General features: G+C 42.7%; 1 protein-coding gene across 1 annotated transcript in view; it reads right to left on the reverse strand.

Annotated features, from left to right (window-relative positions):
* Nucleotides 1-19,650, reverse strand: part of LOC126208232 (synaptotagmin-14) — a 586,661-nt gene that overhangs the window by 122,101 nt on the left and 444,910 nt on the right. The window contains exon 4 of the mRNA XM_049938886.1: nt 2,773-2,886. Coding sequence (XP_049794843.1) covers nt 2,773-2,886 — 114 coding nt within the window. The remainder of the gene's footprint in view (nt 1-2,772; nt 2,887-19,650) is intronic.

A 19,650-nucleotide genomic window follows, 5' to 3' on the forward strand; every position in this document is an offset into this window, starting at 1 on the left:
GAAGCGAAAGCTACAGACAGACGTGGCAGAATGACATCGTAGGCTGGAGGGCCACATGGTACAACGCTCCTTGCCTCTGCGCATCGCCCCACCACCCTCCTTCTTAACACGCCCATCACTTGGTTCATTTCACCCCGTAAAAGCCAACTACAAGATGTCCAGGCGAGATTTAGTAGAACGACATCATAAGGCTCAAAACATTGGCCATGGGCGAGTAGGACTCTTGTGCGAGGGCACCGTACGAACTTAATTGTTTATACAGACAGTTCGTCCATTTCTGGAATCGAGGACTTCGACGATTTTTGGCTTTTAATGACTTTAATACTGCAAAATATCGGTCCCTGGGATTCCAAGTCTTTTGAGAACGTTTTAATATTAAGTTTGATGTCGGATAATCGTCTGATATAATTGCAGATTAATAATTTTCGTTTCTTTCCCTTTACTTGCACTGTGAAACGTTACTTCTTTCCAAATTTCGTGATTCTATGCCAAGCGAAAGTTCCCTATAGATCTGTAATGAGTGACATTGCGCGTATCAAAATATGTGGCATACGTGACCGTATCTTTTGATTGCATTGACTTAGAAAATAATGTTTATCATACGGCCAAGGAACGGTAGGCCTTACTATGTGACACAAATTTCAACTTGATACGCCTACCCGTTCCTGAGAAAAAGTCGCCTTAGCGCACGGGCGTACAGAAAGACAGTCGGATAACAAACGACAAAAAAAAGTTTTTTCAAGTGGCATAATAAACAATTAACAATTTCGGATTTGTTCCTTTATCTGTAGCGTGAAACATTGCTTCTTGCCAAATTACTTGATTCTAGGCCAACGGGAAGTACCGCATGGGTTTTGATAAGTGAGTTTGCTAGGATCAAAATATGTGACGTAAATGACCGTATCTTTTGGTTTCATTGAGATCGCCAAGTGACTATAGACCTTAGTATGTGACACATATTTTAGTTTAATATGCCTAACTGTTCCTGAGAGAAAGGGGCCTTAACAGACGAACCACGGATAGGCAGCCTGATAACAAATGACAATTTTCTTCTTGAGATATAATTGCAGATTGACAATTTTCGGATTTTTATTTCTTTGGGAGTAGTGTTAAAACGTGCTTCTTAGCAGATTTCATGATTCTAGGTCAACGGGCAGTATCCTGCAGGTTTTCATGACTGAGTTTGAGAGTATAAAAAAACGTGACACATTTGGTCGTTTCTTTTGATTGACTTAGTAGCTTCACACCTTACAGAGCCAAGGGACCGTAGACCTCAATATGTGACATGAATTTCATCTTAATACGTCTCCCTTTCTGTGAGAAAAGGGTTTTGAACAGTCGGACAGACAGACAGACAAACAGACGGAAAACAAAGTGATCCTATAAGGGTTCCGTTTTTACCTATTGTGGTATGAAATCCTAAAAAGCCGTATGTAGCATTGGCTACGAGATTAGGCGATCTATCAGGCTGTTTGCTTTATGCTGTACGCACGCTAAGCACTGCGTGAGCTTAGGTAGTACGGCTGTTGGTAAAATAATGATACATCGACATTTTCCAATAAATATCGATATATATCTAAGATAAATATTTCACCGATTTATCGAAGTCGAAAGGCAATATAGAGAGCCGATAGTTTTATTACATATTATATTTTTTCGCATTTTTCTGTAAATATTTGAAACTGTGCTTTTGAAACTGTAGTGGAACATCGTTTAACTTTCACTGTATAAAGGAGCCTTACTACTTTTTGAGCTTTCATCTCGTCCAGCAAGTATAGATGACACAAAGAGGTAGTCTGAGTGCACTGGGTAGTGGCGGTGTGAATGGAATAACAAGATTTCCGATGTGAAGAAATAGCACACCAGTTGCGTTAAAAATGCTTTTTAACGCAACTAGTCAGCTATTTCTTCACATCGGCATTCTTCAGAAACACTTGTCGAAACTGATGAACAAAAATCTAAATGACAAGATTGGTCTTTGCGGTGGGCGGAGACATGTGAGTGGAAATGCTGACGTAATCGGCGCTCGGCGCTACCATCAGAGACTGCAGCGTTCTTCACCACGCAATTTTGATATTACGACTGCTACTATCGCTGGCGTTTGCAGAAATGAAAAAGCAGGGAAGTCGACATGAAGTGTTCGAGACAAATCCGATACGCGATGAAACCGAACGACGGACCCATTGGACACCTTGTATTGCGTCACTAACATACAGTCACTATTAAAACTTCGTGGCAGATTAAAACTGTGTGACGGACCGAGACTCGTACTCGGGACCTTTGGCTTTCGCGGGCAAGTGCTCTACCATCTGAGCTACCCAAGCAGGACTCACGCCCCGTCCTCACAGCTTTACTTCCGCCAGTTCCTCGTCTCCTACCTTCCAAACTTCACAGAAGCTCTCCTGCGAAATTGTTAGCAATGTGGTTATCGCCAAGCGTGAACGTGCGTCGTTTTCCTTTCAGTTCTTGCTCTGAGGGAGAAAAGCAGGCTGCTAGCTTGTTGATGTATAAATATCTAATAATAAACCAATACTTAAATATACAACTCTCAGACTGGAAGTTTATTTACAACGTACAGCCGATATTTCTTTTGGCCGGTACATCGATATTTTTTCCCTCGATATATCGATATAATGTTAATATTTTCAGATATATTGAGGGCCGATAATGGCATTTCTGTAAATAACGATACATCGGATTTATGTTTAAAAATGTCGGCAGCGCTAGAAGGTAGGTCCGCAGCAGGATGTGGGAGTGGGTGGGTGTACTCACGTGAGGAGGCGCCGTGCACCACGGAGTGGAGGCTGGCGGAGCGCTGCAGCCGCCGCAGCACGTCCTCCTCGCTGTCCGAGCTCGACTCCGGCTCCTCGTACGAGTACGCCTTCCCTGCAAAGCACAGAAACACGCACCAGCACTCTAAGTTCGCCGGACAAAATGTTAGACACCCTTTGAAAGAGCGCACTGGTCGCTTTGGAGCGCCATACTAATGACTTACCATTCTACACTCCTGGAAATTGAAATAAGAACACCGTGAATTCATTGTCCCAGGAAGGGGAAACTTTATTGACACATTCCTGGGGTCAGATACATCACATGATCACACTGACAGAACCACAGGCACATAGACACAGGCAACAGAGCATGCACAATGTCGGCACTAGTACAGTGTATATCCACCTTTCGCAGCAATGCAGGCTGCTATTCTCCCATGGAGACGACGGTAGAGATGCTGGATGTAGTCCTGTGGAACGGCTTGCCATGCCATTTCCACCTGGCGCCTCAGTTGGACCAGCGTTCGTGCTGGACGTGCAGACCGCGTGAGACGACGCTTCATCCAGTCCCAAACATGCTCAATGGGGGACAGATCCGGAGATCTTGCTGGCCAGGGTAGTTGACTTACACCTTCTAGAGCACGTTGGGTGGCACGGGATACATGCGGACGTGCATTGTCCTGTTGGAACAGCAAGTTCCCTTGCCGGTCTAGGAATGGTAGAACGATGGGTTCGATGACGGTTTGGATGTACCGTGCACTATTCAGTGTCCCCTCGACGATCACCAGTAGTGTACGGCCAGTGTAGGAGATCGCTCCCCACACCATGATGCCGGGTGTTGGCCCTGTGTGCCTCGGTCGTATGCAGTCCTGATTGTGGCGCTCACCTGCACGGCGCCAAACACGCATACGACCATAATTGGCACCAAGGCAGAAGCGACTCTCATCGCTGAAGACGACACGTCTCCATTCGTCCCTCCATTCACGCCTGTCGCGACACCACTGGAGGCGGGCTGCACGATGTTGGGGCGTGAGCGGAAGACGGCCTAACGGTGTGCGGGACCGTAGCCCAGCTTCATGGAGACGGTTGCGAATGGTCCTCGCCGATACCCCAGGAGCAACAGTGTCCCTAATTTGCTGGGAAGTGGCGGTGCGGTCCCCTACGGCACTGCGTAGGATCCTACGGTCTTGGCGTGCATCCGTGCGTCGCTGCGGTCCGGTTCCAGGTCGACGGGCACGTGCACCTTCCGCCGACCACTGGCGACAACATCGATGTACTGTGGAGACCTCACGCCCCACGTGTTGAGCAATTCGGCGGTACGTCCACTCGGCCTCCCGCATGCCCACTATACGCCCTCGCTCAAAGTCCGTCAACTGCACATACGGTTCACGTCCACGCGGTCGCGGCATGCTACCAGTGTTAAAGACTGCGATGGAGCTCCGTATGCCACGGCAAACTGGCTGACACTGACGGCGGCGGTGCACAAATGCTGCGCAGCTAGCGCCATTCGACGGCCAACACCGCGGTTCCTGGTGTGTCCGCTGTGCCGTGCGTGTGATCATTGCTTGTACAGCCCTCTCGCAGTGTCCGGAACAAGTATGGTGGGTCTGACACACCGGTGTCAATGTGTTCTTTTTTCCATTTCCAGGAGTGTATATTCACGAAGATGCAAAGCTGCTGCTTTTTGCAGATGATACAAGTATAGCTATCACACCCAACAGACAAGAATTAACTGATGAAATTGTAAACGGTGTTTTTCAGAAAATCATTAAGTGGTTCTCTGCAAATGGGCTCTCATTAAACTTTCACAAAACACAGTATATACAGTTCCACACGGTAAATGGAATGACACCATTAATAAATATACACTTCGATCAGAAATGGGTAGCTAAGGTAGAATATTCAAAATTTCTAGGTGTATGCATTGATGAGGGGTTGAACTGGAAAAAAGACACTGAAGATCTGCTGAAACGTTTGAGTTCAGCTACTTATGCTATTAGGGTCATTGCAAATTTTGGCGATATACATCTCAGTAAATAGCTCAACTCGCCTATTTTCGTTCTCTGCTTTCTTATGGCATCATATTCTGGGGTAACTCATCATTGAGTAAAAGAGTGTTCATTGCACAAAAGCGTGTAATCAGAATAATTGCTGGAACTCATCCAAGATGATCCTGCAGACACTTATTTAAAGAGCTAGAGATCTTCACTGTAGCCTCACTATATATATATTCACTTATCAAATTTGTTATTAACAATCCGAACGAATTCAAAAGTAATAGCAGTGTACATGGCTACAACACTAGGAGAAAGGATGATCTTCACTACTTAAGGTTAAATCTAAGGGGGTAAATTATGCTGCCATGAAAGTCTTTGGCCACTTACCTAATAGCATCATAAGTCTGACAGATAGCCATATAGCATTTAAAAGGAAATTAAAAGAATTTCTTAATGGCAACTCCTTCTACTCATTAGATGAATTATCAAATTTGTTATTAACAATCCGAACGAATTCAAAAGTAATAGCAGTGTACATGGCTACAACACTAGGAGAAAGGATGATCTTCACTACTTAAGGTTAAATCTAAGGGGGTAAATTATGCTGCCATGAAAGTCTTTGGCCACTTACCTAATAGCATCATAAGTCTGACAGATAGCCATATAGCATTTAAAAGGAAATTAAAAGAATTTCTTAATGGCAACTCCTTCTACTCATTAGATGAATTTCTGGATATAATAAGTGGGTAATTGCCCCAATCCCCACCAAAAAAAAAATTAAAAATATTAAGTGTCATGTAACATTTTGTCTAATGTAATATCTTGTATAGACACCTTTTATTAACCTGACACGTTCCACATCATTACGAAGTGTCGTTTTCATGATCTGTGGAACAAGTACTAATCTAATCTAATCATAGATCGTGTAGAACTGGTACTACCACGCGATCACGTGACCCACCATCGATGGCGTAAGTCGCGGCAGTGAAGTGCTTTGTACACCATCCGATTTAATGTGAGTGCAAACCAGTAATTGGACATTAATATGGGGTGAGTCTGTATGCAGAAAAATTTAAGTTAATGCGGATGAGAAGGAGAAACAAACCCGTAATGTTCGGGTACAGCATCAGTAGTGTCCTACTTGACACATCACATCGTTTTAATATCTGGGCGTAACGCTTCAAAGCGGTATTAAATGGAATGAGCATTGTGGTAGGAAAGGCATATGATCGACTCCAGTTTATCGGGATAATTCTAGAAAAGTGTGCTTCATTTGTAAAGGAGACCGCATATAAGACGCTAATGCGACCTATTCTGGAGTATTGCTCAAGTATTTGGTTTCCGTACCAGGTCGGATTAAAGGAAGACATCGGAGCAATTCAGAGACAGGCTGTTAGATCTGTTACCGGTACGTTCGTACAACGCGCAAGTATTACGGAGATGCTCCAGGAACTCAAATCGGAATCCCTGGAGGGAAGGCGACGTTCTTTCCGAAGAACACTATCGAGAAAATTTCGAGAACCGCCACTTGAAATGATTGCAGAACTGTTGTGTTGTCTCCAACGTTCATTGCACGTAAGGACCACGAAGATAAGACACGAGAAGTTAGGGCTCATGCGGGGACATATAGACAGTCGTATTTCCTCGTTCTGTTTACGAGTGGAATAGGAAAGGAAATGACTAGTAGTGGTACTAGGTACCTTCCTCCGCGCGCCGTGAAGTGGATTGCGGAGTACATATGTTGATGTAGGCGTAGACCGTAGACGTCTGAATGTCTGTGGAGGAATGGCAACCCATTCTTTCTCAGGAGTCTAACCCAGACAAGGCAGTGATGTCGGACACTGGGATCCGGAGCGAATTTTACGTTTTAACTTATGTAAGATGTTCCACTGGGTTCGTGTCGGGATTCTGCGTTGGCCAGTCTTTTGCAGGAATCTCATTATTCACAAACCATTCCCTCACAGATGGTGCCTTATGACAGGGTGCATAGTCGTGGCCATGCAAACAATCCGAACTCTCCCTCTGCTGTATGCAGTACACAATGCTGTAAAATGTGTTCATATCGCTATGCATTTAGCGTTTTCTTACGCGCAGTAAGGGAACCACACCCTAACCACGAAAAAACCCCGTACCAAGGTACCTCTGTACTTCACTGTTGGCACTACGCATGATGGCAGGTAACGTTCTCCAGGTATTCGCCAACCCAAAGCCTTCCATCGGATTGCCACAACATAAGCGCGATTCATCACTCTATACCACTCGTTTCGAGTCATCCACTGCCCAGTTGCGCCGCTCTTTATGCCGCATCAAGCGTCGCTAGCTCTGAGAAAAGTGCGGCTTACGAGGAGCTGTTCGACGACTGTATCCCATTCTGTTTACCTCCGTACGCGCTCTGATTGTACCAGCTGGACTGCACAAAGCACTTTGGAACTCCCGGGTGATTCCTTCCGCTGATTTCATGCGATTTTTTACAACCACCCTCCGCAATGGTCGATGGTCCTGTTCGTCAGAAAGTGAGGTATCACTGGTCTTGGTTTAGATGTGGTTGTTCCTTCGCGCTTGCACTCCTCAGTCACGTCACCAACAAGTGGTTCAATTGGCTCTAAGCACTATGGGACTTAACATCTGAGGTCATCAGTCCCCTAGACGTAGAACTACTTAAAACTAACTAACGTAAGGACATCACACACATCCATACCCGAAGCAGGATTCGAACCTGCGACCGTAGCAGCAGCGCGAGTCCGGATTGAAGCACCTAGAGCCGCTCGGTCACAGAGGCCGGCCGTCACCAACAGTTAACTTCGGCGGCCTTAGAAATGTAGAAATGTCCCTGATGGGTTTATTACTCAGGTGACATCCAATGACTAGTTCACATTCAAAGTCACTGACTGTGAGTTTTCCTGACCAACCTATTCTGCTTCTCTACTGACAACACAATGTGGCATCTTCCATGTATACTCGTGGACTTGCCTCTCATGACAGCTGGAGGTCAGTCCCACATTACATAAGGGTGTCCGGATACTTATGATCAGGTAGTGTATGTTCCAGGCGGTTGCATACAATTAGCAAAACGAGGTGGGTCGACGAGGAAGCGCAACGGGTTGATATAAAGTAGCTACCGTGTTTCGACGTGCCTGCAACCGCACCGCACTATGAATGAAGTTGGCCGATTTGTTCGTGTATCAGTGTCGACTACCCGACGTATCTACAACGAATGATGTATAGCTCCCAGTTATGTAACAAGTCGTAAGAACAATACTCGTAAAAAAATCCCAGCCGGCATGGATTAGAGACATCGGAGTATTAGGATAAATGGGAACGTTGAAACACTGAGGGCATCAATAAAACATCTTCACGGCATTAATGCTACTGTCTTTTGTATCTGTGATCGATTTGACAAGAATGCTACAGTCGCTCTTTGGAATGCAACCATACTGTATGATGTTTAAGAAAAAGGTTCCCTTGAGTATCTTGCCTGGTGCGACATAGCAGAGTCTCGCTGGAATCTTTTGGTATTAGCTGTATCTTCAAATCTGAGTACACTACTACATGACCTAAGAAACGAAATGATCATCTGGCATTGATGGCCGGGAGGCTCCAACCGCGAAAGTTCGGTCGTCGCGTTGCAAGTCTTATTTCAGTCGACGCCACACTGGGCGAGTTGCGCGCCAGTCATGGTGACGAAAGGATGAGGAGAAAAACACAAGACCCAGTCCTCCAGCGGAGAAAATTTCCAACCCGGCCGCGAATCGAACCCAGGACGGCTACATGGTAGGTAAATACGTTACCACTACTTAAAAAAAATACAACGTCACATTAGTTTGTCACCACAAAATGGTGCCACGTATTACAAAACTTTCCGCAGTCCAAAACATACAAATAAACTGTATCATGCCAGAATACACCTGATTACAGTATTAATATTCAGTTATTCATATATTACTCATTCTGTATCAGCTACGCAGGCGGACACATAACCTAAAGTTTACTGTGATCGAAGACGGACAACCTTTCCTTTCAATACAACGGGGCATCAACGCTCACTTTTCATTACTCACACACGATTTTGTGAGAATTTTTTTTTCCCTGGCAGATTCCTAGTAACTAATGTCAGCGACAGTCGCCCTGATACTACTGAACTGTTAAGGAAAGAAATACAGCCAAACGAAGACGCCATTCTGCCCGTGATGACCCGTAGAGTTATGAATATTACAAATTCCGGCATTGTTTTTACAGTCTGGAGACTCTGTGACTGTTAAAGTAGCGAATTATTTGTACTTTTCCGACACACTCATAGTCGTCTCCAGATAGTTGCTGTGCTGAAGGACCACGTGTTGTCTCTCCTATGCGGCGACTGGATCTGAAGATAGCCATTTGAGAGGGGCGAAGCCGGCCACGCGTAAAGATAACTGGGACTGTGTAGTAAAGAAAAATATTTTAAGTTTTGGCTAGCTCCTGTGAATGGCTTCAAAAGTGTGTGATCAATTATGGATGGTAATTGACCGATAATATTGTTCAAAGTGACCGTTAAAATAATTGTTTCTTTATAGACTAAGGTATATTTGCAGTCCTTGTAATGTCTGATTCTTATAATCTTCAGAAAGTGGGATTTATTGGTGAACTGTCATGTATTTTATGTTACGTCCGCTGCGCAGAACTAAGCTTCTCGTGTGTCTATGCACGCACCGGGAAGCGCTGTACTAAATGCCGAGTGTGCACAACGCCACAGGATGAGATGTGCTAGCGTGGCCACGAATGCCGCTGAGCGGGCACGGACCTCCACTCGTGTCTCTCCGTTCTGCTGCCAACTTCGTACTGTCGCAAGCGCCTTCTCTGTACTTAGTATTTGCTACTGCCGAGGCTGTCGAAGCTGAAAGGTTCACGATGCCCTCGAACCTACGGCACGTGAACGCCTGCTTTATTCTGCGTTGCAGAGTCGCCTTTGTTGGAAGTACGTCTCTTACGTCTCTTACTTCGTATTCCAACACGAATAACACTTTTACTAAGCTTACTTCGTGATCTAGCTTGCTGGATTCTTTCTGTACCAAGACCGCTGATAAAACGTGGTCTGTTTCTCGCTTTTAAGCTGCCTTGCCAGACGACATTAACCCAGTACAAGTAAAACTGAAGTATATACATTTATCTGAACAACAAACAAGCTGTCGTGCAGCTCAGGGTGCTGTAGCAAGACCTTAAGTATCTTGGTGACACCCTTGAACCCTCCCTTTCACACAGAAAACATCTTCAAGATACTGCTTCCAAGATAAAAAATCCTAACAATATTATTGAAAAATTGTGTGGAACGACATGGGGAGCTTCAGCAGCCATCTTGCGCACATCATCCATTGTACTGGTCTTCTGAGCAGCCGAGTATTGTGCCCCGGCGTGGCGAAACAGCAGCCACACCAAGTCGAACGACGTCCATTTGAACCACACTATGCGGTTAAAAACTGGGACAATCCGACCAATACCGATTTATTGACTTCCTCTACTGAGCAACATCTATACGCCCGCAATACGTAGAAGCTAGGCCTTGCTTAGGGAATACCGCAAGCTACAGGGGAATCTGGAGTAATTACCCATATAGAAAGACGTACCAAGGCCACGACGAAATAGACTCCGTTCAAGAAACCCACTATTATGGCAAGCAGAACAGCTAGATGCCAGTAACACCGGGTTGAGAGACCTGTGGGATCAGAACTGACAACTTACTGAAAACCTGAAGAGCGTAAGTGATTCCGAAAGTATAACTGTGATACTGCTGGCACAGAACTAGACACAAAACTATGGGTCAAACAGAACAGAGCTCACACTGCGCATGGACGATGTGCAGATTCTCCTTACGAATGGGGTGCTACAGAGTCCCCGGTAGGTGACAGTGAGGCTCCGAAACAGACAGCCAAGCACATTAGAGATGAATGCCCCTTGCTTTCCTATCAGGGGAATTGGAACGACCTCATGAAAGCTGATGACACAGCTCTTATGTGGACTAGGAACGTAGATACTGACATTTAGTTAGTTTTATACGTAGCTTTGTATTTTAGTATTCTTGTTATGTACATATACTAATGTTATATACCGGTATTTTTAAAGTGAATGTGAGCCATACGAATAAATAAAATAGAAAACCTCACATATCAAAATCCTGCCCCTATTATATATCGCTTCGAACACAATACCTATCAGGTATTATCGCACCGTCACTCACCTATTCTTGGTGCATGTTGTTTCTCAAGGGCCGTGTGGAGATACCTTGACATGCCACAAGGTATGAGTTGATATAAAGAAATTATATTTTTATTGTGTTAGTACATCTTCCGCAATAGTGGAAGTCAAGTGTCGAACAATATTTTAACGCATATTGGGTTTTATAGCAGACATATAACGTGAGTTTTGTTCAAATACACCGACTCAAAGCAGACCGTACCTGCATTTCAACAGTTATAGCCAGGTCTCCACAAACATGAATTACTTACACGTGAATGTTCCCACCACCACTTGGGCAAGTCAGCCGACGTAAGGAAACACCCAGCTTACACACTGTCAAGCCAACCTACGTATACGTTAGGAAAATTAAAAGGAGTTTAACTTTCCTGCACGAAATCACTTCCATTGTCTACGAGCTTCAGCAACTGTCGGTGGGTAGGTCTGCTCTCATTCTGCCTTTGTTCGTTCGACAGTACAGGCGATGAATCATTTATTTATATACGTGAGCAGTTGTCATGGTAAAATATGGATTTACTCTTCGTCTAAATAAATGGAAACTTTCAAATTGCAATACGTTTTATACTGTGAAAGCAATATGTATTTTTCTGTGAGGGAATATGTACCCAAATCATGCGACAGGAATCTCATTCTATCATTATCAATTCCTTATAATCACTTATATGTAACAAGGTAACACTGCATCCTTAAAAGCGACGAAACGAATTCGAAAAATGTTATAAGTCAGAGCGTGGACTTGCTGAGAGTCTTACCACTGCAGAACAGTCAGTACTGTAAAGGTTGTCTTTATTTCAGTGTAATGACAATAACTTTACGCTGTAGTCATTGAGTGTAAACATTACAATGAACTGGAAAAACAAATTTTATTTGTGCCTTTAGAAATTTATAGCAACTTTTTGCCCTAAATTGGAAATATATATGAGTAACCAACAGTGTTCGTATTGATGCAGTCACTTAGTAATGGCTGTTCTGCACACTAGTACAAAGTTTGGTTACGAAATTAAGAACCGTTAATGAGCAAAGGATATGTTGTGTTTGCAGCACCTGTGACCTATGTAAACCTGGAATAACTTTAAAAATAAAAACGAAACAGAAGTATTGAGACGAAAGCCTTACTTTCAGATGTACCTTCAGTGTGTCGTAGATAGCACACGGTATTACAAAAAAAAAATTATTTTTATTGCTCTTCGGAATGCGTTCGTATGTTGTAATGATGGCAAAAAGTGCCTAGTTACCACATATCGTATTATTACTTGTAATTTATAAGTGTTATAAGTGAGAGCGTGGACTTGCTGAGGTTCTTACCACTTCAGATAGTCTTTATTTCAGTGTAATGACAATAAGTGTGTTGCAGTGATGGCAAAGTGTGTCTAGTTTCCAGATATCGTATTTTTTACTTGTAATTTCTTCCCCCATGAACCATGGACCTTGCCGTTGGTGGGGAGGCTTGCGTGCCTCAGCGATAGAGATGGCCGTACCGTAGGTGCAACCACAACGGAGGGGTATCTGTTGAGAGGCCAGACAAACATGTGGTTCCTGAAGAGGGGCAGCAGCCTTTTCAGTAGTTGCAGGGGCAACAGTCTGGATGATTGACTGATCTGGCCTTGTAACATTAACCAAAACGCCCTTGCTGTGCTGGTACTGCGAACGGCTGAAAGCAAGGGGAAACTACAGCCGTAATTTTTCCCGAGGACATGCAGCTTTACTGTATGATTAAATGATGATGGCGTCCTCTTGGGTAAATATTCCGGAGGTAAAATAGTCCCCCATTCGGATCTCCGGGCGGGGACTACTCAAGAGGACGTCGTTATCAGGAGAAAGAAAACTGGCATTCTACGGATCGGAGCGTGGAATGTCAGTTCCCTTATTCGGGCAGGTAGGTTAGAAAATGTAAAAAGGGAAATGGATAGGTTAAAGTTGGATATAGTGGGAATTAGTGAAGTTCGGTGGCAGGAGGAACAAGACTTTTGGTCAGGTGATTACAGGGTTATAAATACAAAATCAAATAGAGGTAATGCAGGAGTAGGTTTAATAATGAATAAAAAAAATAGGAGTGCGTGTTAGCTACTACAAACAGCATAGTGAACGAATTATTGTGGCCAAGATAGACACAAACCCCATGCCTACTACAGTAGTACAAGTTTATATGCCAACTAGCTCTGCAGATGATGAAGAAATTGATGAAATGTATGACGAAATAATAGAAATTATTCAGGTAGTGAAGGGAGACGAAAATTTAATAGTCATGGTTGGAATTCGTCAGTAGGAAAAGGGAGAGAAGGAAACATAGTAGGTGAATATGGATTGGGGGGAAGAAATGAAAGAGGAAGCCGCCTTGTAGAATTTTGCACAGAGCATAACTTAATCATAGCTAACACTTGGTTCAAGAATCATAAAAGAAGGTTGTATACCTGGAAGAATCCTGGAGATACTAAAAGGTATCAGATAGATTATATAATGGTAAGACAGAGATTTAGGAACCAGGTTTTAAATTGTAAGACATTTCCAGGGGCAGATGTGGATTCTGACCACAATCTACTGGTTATGAACTGCAGATTGAAACTGACGAAACTGCAAAAAGGTGGGAATTTAAGGAGATGGGACCTGGATAAACTAAAAAAACCAGAGGTTGTAGAGAAAATAAATGGTTCAAATGGCTCTGAGCACTATGGGACTTAACATCTGTGGTCATCAGTCCCCTAGAACTTAGAACTACTTAAACCTAACTAACCTAAGGGCATCACACACATCCATGCCCGAGGCAGGATTCGAACCTGCGACCGTAGCAGTCTCGCGGTTCCGGACTGAGCGCCTAGAACCGCGAGACCACCGCGGCCGGCGGTTGTAGAGAGTTTCAGGGAGAGCATAAGGGAACAATTGACAGGAATGGGGGAAAGAAATACAGTAGAAGAAGAATGGTTAGCTCTGAGGGATGAAGTAGTGAAGGCAGCAGAGGATCAAGTAGGTAAAAAGACGAGGGCTAATTGAAATCCTTGGGTAACAGAAGAAATATTGAATTTAATTGATGAAAGGAGAAAATATAAAAATGCAGTAAATGAAGCAGGCAAAAAGGAATACAAACGTCTCAAAAATGAGATCGACAGGAAGTGCAAAATGGCTAAGCAGGGATGGCTAGAGGACAAATGTAAGGATGTAGAGGCTTGTCTCACTAGGGGTAAGATAGATACTGCCTACAGGAAAATTAAAGAGACCTTTGGAGAGAAGAGAACCACTTGTATGAATATCAAGAGCTCAGATGGAAACCCAGTTCTTAGCAAAGAAGGGAAGGCAGAAAGGTGGAAGGAGTATATAGAGGGCTTATACAAGGGCGATGTACTTGAGGACAATATTATGGAAATGGAAGAGGATGTAGATGAAGATGAAATGGGAGATAAGATACTGCGTGAAGAGTTTGACAGAGCACTGAAAGACCTGAGTCGAAACAAGGCCCCGGGAGTAGACAACATTCCATTAGAACTACTGATGGCCTTGGGAGAGCCAGTCATGACAAAGCTCTACCATCTGGTGAGCAAGATGTATGAGACAGGCGAAATACCCTCAGACTTCAAGAAGAATATAATAATTCCAATCCCAAAGAAAGCAGGTGTTGACAGATGTGAAAATTACCGAACTATCAGTTTAATAAGTCACAGCTGCAAAATACTAACGCGAATTCTTTACAGACGAATGGAAAAACTGGTAGAAGAGGACCTCGGGGAAGATCAGTTTGGATTCCGTAGAAATGTTGGAACACGTGAGGCAATACTGACCTTACGACTTATCTTAGAAGAAAGATTAAGAAAAGGCAAACCTTCGTTTCTAGTATTTGTAGACTTAGAGAAGGCTTTGACAACGTTAACTGGAATACTCTATTTCAAATTCTGAAAGTGGCAGGGGTAAAATACAGGGAGCGAAAGGCTATTTACAATTTGTACAGAAACCAGATGGCAGTTATAAGAGTCGAGGGGCATGAAAGGGAAGCAGTGATTGGGAAAGGAGTGAGACAGGGTTGTAGCCTCTCCCCGATGTTATTCAATCTGTATATTGAGCAAGCAGTAAAGGAAATAAAAGAAAAATTCGGAGTAGGTATTAAAGTTCATGGAGAAGAAGTAAAAACTTTGAGGTTCGGCGATGACATTGTAATTCTGTCAGAGACAGCAAAGGACTTGGAAGAGCAGTTGAACGGAATGGACAGTGTCTTGAAAGGAGGATATAAGATGAACATCAACAAAAGCAAAACGAGGATAATGGAATGTAGTCAAATTAAATCGGGTGATGCTGAGGGGATTAGATTAGGAAATGAGACACTTAAAGTAGTAAAGGAGTTTTGCTATTTAAGGAGTGAAATAACTGATGATGGTCGAAGTAGAGAGGATATAAAATGTAGACTGGCAATGGGAAGGAAATCGTTTCTGAAGAAGAGAAATTTGTTAACATCGAGTATAGATTTAAGTGTCAGGAAGTCGTTTCTGAAAGTATTTGTATGGAGTGTAGCCATGTATGCAAGTGAAATATGGACGATAAATAGTTTAGACAAGAAGAGAATAGAAGCTTTCGAAATGTGGTACTACAGAAGAATGCTGAAGATTAGATAGGTAGATCATATAACTAATGAGGAGATATTGAGTGGAATTGGGGAGAAGAGAAATTTGTGGCACAACGTGACTAGAAGAAGGGATCGGTTGGTAGGACATGTTTTGAGGCATCAAGGGATCACAAATTTAGCATTGGAGGGCAGCGTGGAGGGTAAAAATCGTAGAGGGAGACCAAGAGATGAATACACTAAGCAGATTCAGAAGGATGTAGGTTGCAGTAGGTACTGGGAGATGAAGAAGCTTGCACAGGATAGAGTAGCATGGAGAGCTGCATCAAACCAGTCTCAGGACTGAAGACCACAACAACAACTTGTAATTTAGTACCAGCTGACACAGCACCTCTCATATGAGTACGGATAGAGGCAGAAAACGTGGCTCAAAAGGAATGCAAAATTTATTTTGGTCACTCGAAAATGATTTTCAAACGAAACTTCGTTTTCAGCAAATAGCTCTCTTATTATCGTGTTGCATGTCCCATAACAATTTCTAGAAAATATTCCTTTCCATAACCAACATGTATGGGTCAGTTTTCTCTTCGTCAGCGTCACTATAAGCTTTTTTGCTAAAAGCTGAGCAACCAAATTAAAATCTCAACGAATAAATTCACTTGTTGCCACCTTGAAATTTGCAGAAGTAGTTTTTCCACCTTCGATAAGCGGAAACGCTAACTTGCATGTTAAGATAGTGATGCGAGGATGCACGTGTAAGTATTTCATGCCCTTGGAAACCCGGCTTAAGAAATGGGTGGCTGAATTCATCAGTATTATACTTCTCTTGAAGATTGTCCATGTTCCAGAATTGCGGTCACAGATGAAGATATCGAGAAAGTGCGAAATATACACTACCGACCATTAAGACTGTAACGTCGTGAAGGTGATATGCGACAAATCTTCAGTTAGAATGAAGTGTACTACGGGCAGTGAATAAAAAACAAAATACTGCAGTTTGGATTTGAGCTCCAATCTTCTAATTGCACAGTAGTTTGCGTCACTGAATGCTATTGTAGAGACACACAAACCCATCATTTACTTTTATAGACGTATGAGAGAAAAAATACTTCCTGTACAACTTCCTCAAAGAGTGGAAGATCACCTATACATGTCATAAATTAGCGTCGGTCGCTGCGTTTGTCTCTATGTGAAGGCCAATCTCATGAACTACTGTCGGGATTTTGACACAGTTTCTCCAATAGGTAGACTGAGCCACGAGAAAGGTTTGCGTATAAAATGTCCTTAACAATTTCAGTATGTCACTGTTTATGAACAGTGCAACGGTGGCATCGGTAATTGATCATGTAGCCCCAAACATGGACAGGGAAAAGTATAATTGGCTATAAAAGATCTTGGCCTCTTAGGCCACTTCTGCCAAATAATAACCGTAAAATCAGGTGTGGGAGAAATACTTAAACTGTAGGACTACAAAAGACTTTTATCATAACTCGAAATGCAGGAGTTTTCAAGAGAATTAGCTAATCAAAGTTGGACTGAAGTGTTAGAGAAACCTATACAAATAGAAAATGTTCTGTATTTTATTTAAACTTAACTTTGAGAAGACATTTCTAAAGGTTGCCACGTCAGTAGGAATTCATAATAAAAACAAATGGACAGCAGACATTAGAAAGTCCTCCCGGAGTTCCTAAGTTCCATGAAAAAAAGTCAAAATGATCCAGATTTATTGATTTACTACAGTTTTCAATAAAATATGTATAGGAGGGTGCTGCAAAAAGATATTTAATGACAAAATTATACGCAATGCAGAGAAGAAAAGTAGAGAAGTCTGGAAAAACAGTAAACAGGAAATGGGGAGAGACAAAGAAAAACATAACAACATTCTGGTAAAGAACGGTGTTAAAGTATTAAATGATCCACACTAGCAAATTTTGTCAGTGAAGATTTTTCAAATGTTGCAGAGAAATTACAATACAAATTTCAAAAACAAATATATCATCTCCTTAGCAAACATAATCAAAGGGTCATTCGAATCAGGGAACTTTCCAGATTACTGAGTGAGAGTGTACGTCAGGGTTCTTCTCCAACACATCTGGCTCGATTTCAACCAAATGTGGCACACAGTCAGTTCTCAGCACTTAAGAGGTATATTCTTCGACTACTATAAGGTTTTTGATAGTACTGAGCATTAACCAAAAGATTCTATTGAATAAACTAGCATCATTAGTAATAAGAGGCATAGCTAATGACTGATTACAATCATACCTAGGTGATAGGGCACAAGGAGTAGATATATCACAAACTTCAAATGAGGACAAAACCTTACTGATACGCTTGTCAGAAACAAAATACATTAATATACGAATTTCTCCGAGTAGCATATTAAGACTAACACTGTTCCTCATTTACATAAATGACTTTCCGAATAATGTTAATCATGGGGGAAAAGTTTTCTTCCCTGATGACAGCAATAGAACAGTCACTGACAAAACAGTAAATTTATACACTGAAGAGCCAAAGAAACTGATACACATGCTTAATGTCGTGTAGGGCCCCCGCGGGCACGCAGAAATGCCGCACCATGACGTGTCATGTCTAAAGTGGTGCTGCAGGAAATTGTAACCATGAATCCTGCAGGGCTGTCCATAAGTCCGTAAGAGTACGAGGGGGTGAAGATATGCTCAATAATGTTCATGTCGGAGAAGTTTTGTGGCCAACAGAGGTGTTTAAACTCAGAAGAGTGTTCCTGGAGCCACTCTGTAGCAATTCTGGTCGTTTTGGGTGTCGCATTGTCCTGTTGGAATTGCCCAAGTCCGTCGGAATGCACAATCGACGTGAATGGATGCAGATGATCAGAAAGGATGCTTACATACGTGTTACCTGGCAGAGTCGTATCTAGACGTATAGTGTACCATATTACTCCAACTGCACACGCCCCACACCATTACAGAGACTCCACAGCTTGAACAGTCCACTGCTCACATGCCATGAATTCATGAGGTTGTCTCCATACGCGTACACGTACTCGATACTATTTGAAAGGAGACTCGTCCGACCAGGCTACATGATTCCAGTCATCAACAGTCCAACGTCGGTATTGACGGGCCCAGGCGACGCGCAGAGCTTTGTGTCGTGCAGTCATCAAGGTTATACGAGTGGGCCTTCGGCTCAGAAAGCCCATATCGATAATGGTTCGCACGCTGACATTTGCTGATGGCCCGGCATTGAAATCTGCAGCAATTTGCGGAAGGATTGAATTTCTGTCACGTTGAACGATTCGCTTCAGTGGTCGTTGGTCCCGTTCTTGCAAGATCTTTTTCCGACCCCAGCAGTATCGGAGATTGGATGTTTTTACCGGATTCCTGATATTCACGGTACACTCGTGAAATGGTCGGACGGGAAAATCCCCACTTCATCGCTACCTCGGAGATGCTGTGTCCCTTCGCTCGTGACCCGACTATAACAACACGTTCAGGCTCACTTAAATCTTGATAACCTGCCATTGTAGCAGCAGTAACCGATCTAACAACTGTGCCACACACTTGTTGTCTTATACAGGCGTTGCCGACCGCAGTGCCGTATTCTTCCTGTTTACATATCTCTGTATTTCGATATTCATGCCTATACCAGTTTCTTTGGCGTTTCAGTGTAATGAACATAAAGAAATCAACTGAGATAAATATCAGTTTCAAAAAGGAAGACGACAGTGTTAAATTAAATGCACATGTTACATCTATATATTGTATAATTAATAGAGGAAAGGTGCCTAATATGAGACACACTTTTGTAAACCCAACTGAAAGACCTAAAAGTAAGTGCAATTGTATTTTTATGATGATAATAATATCTTGCATTATTTAATTTTATCACACAATTACAGTATTTGCAATAATAAACAATCTTGCAGAGTAGTTATTAAATCTTCATAAAGAAGGCATTTCGTAGAAATGAGATCAAGATTTCCTAATATGAGACAGTAATAATATTTTGCTTTAATTATTTTATTACAGAATAATGGCATATGAATATACAATTTTTACATGTTCAGCCATTTATGTTATCCTTCACTCATTTCACACTACTTAGGTTTATATTAACGACATCTGGGGCAAAC

This window comes from Schistocerca nitens, chromosome 1, assembly GCF_023898315.1.
Source record: "Schistocerca nitens isolate TAMUIC-IGC-003100 chromosome 1, iqSchNite1.1, whole genome shotgun sequence".
NCBI classification, from domain to species: Eukaryota; Metazoa; Arthropoda; class Insecta; order Orthoptera; family Acrididae; genus Schistocerca; species Schistocerca nitens.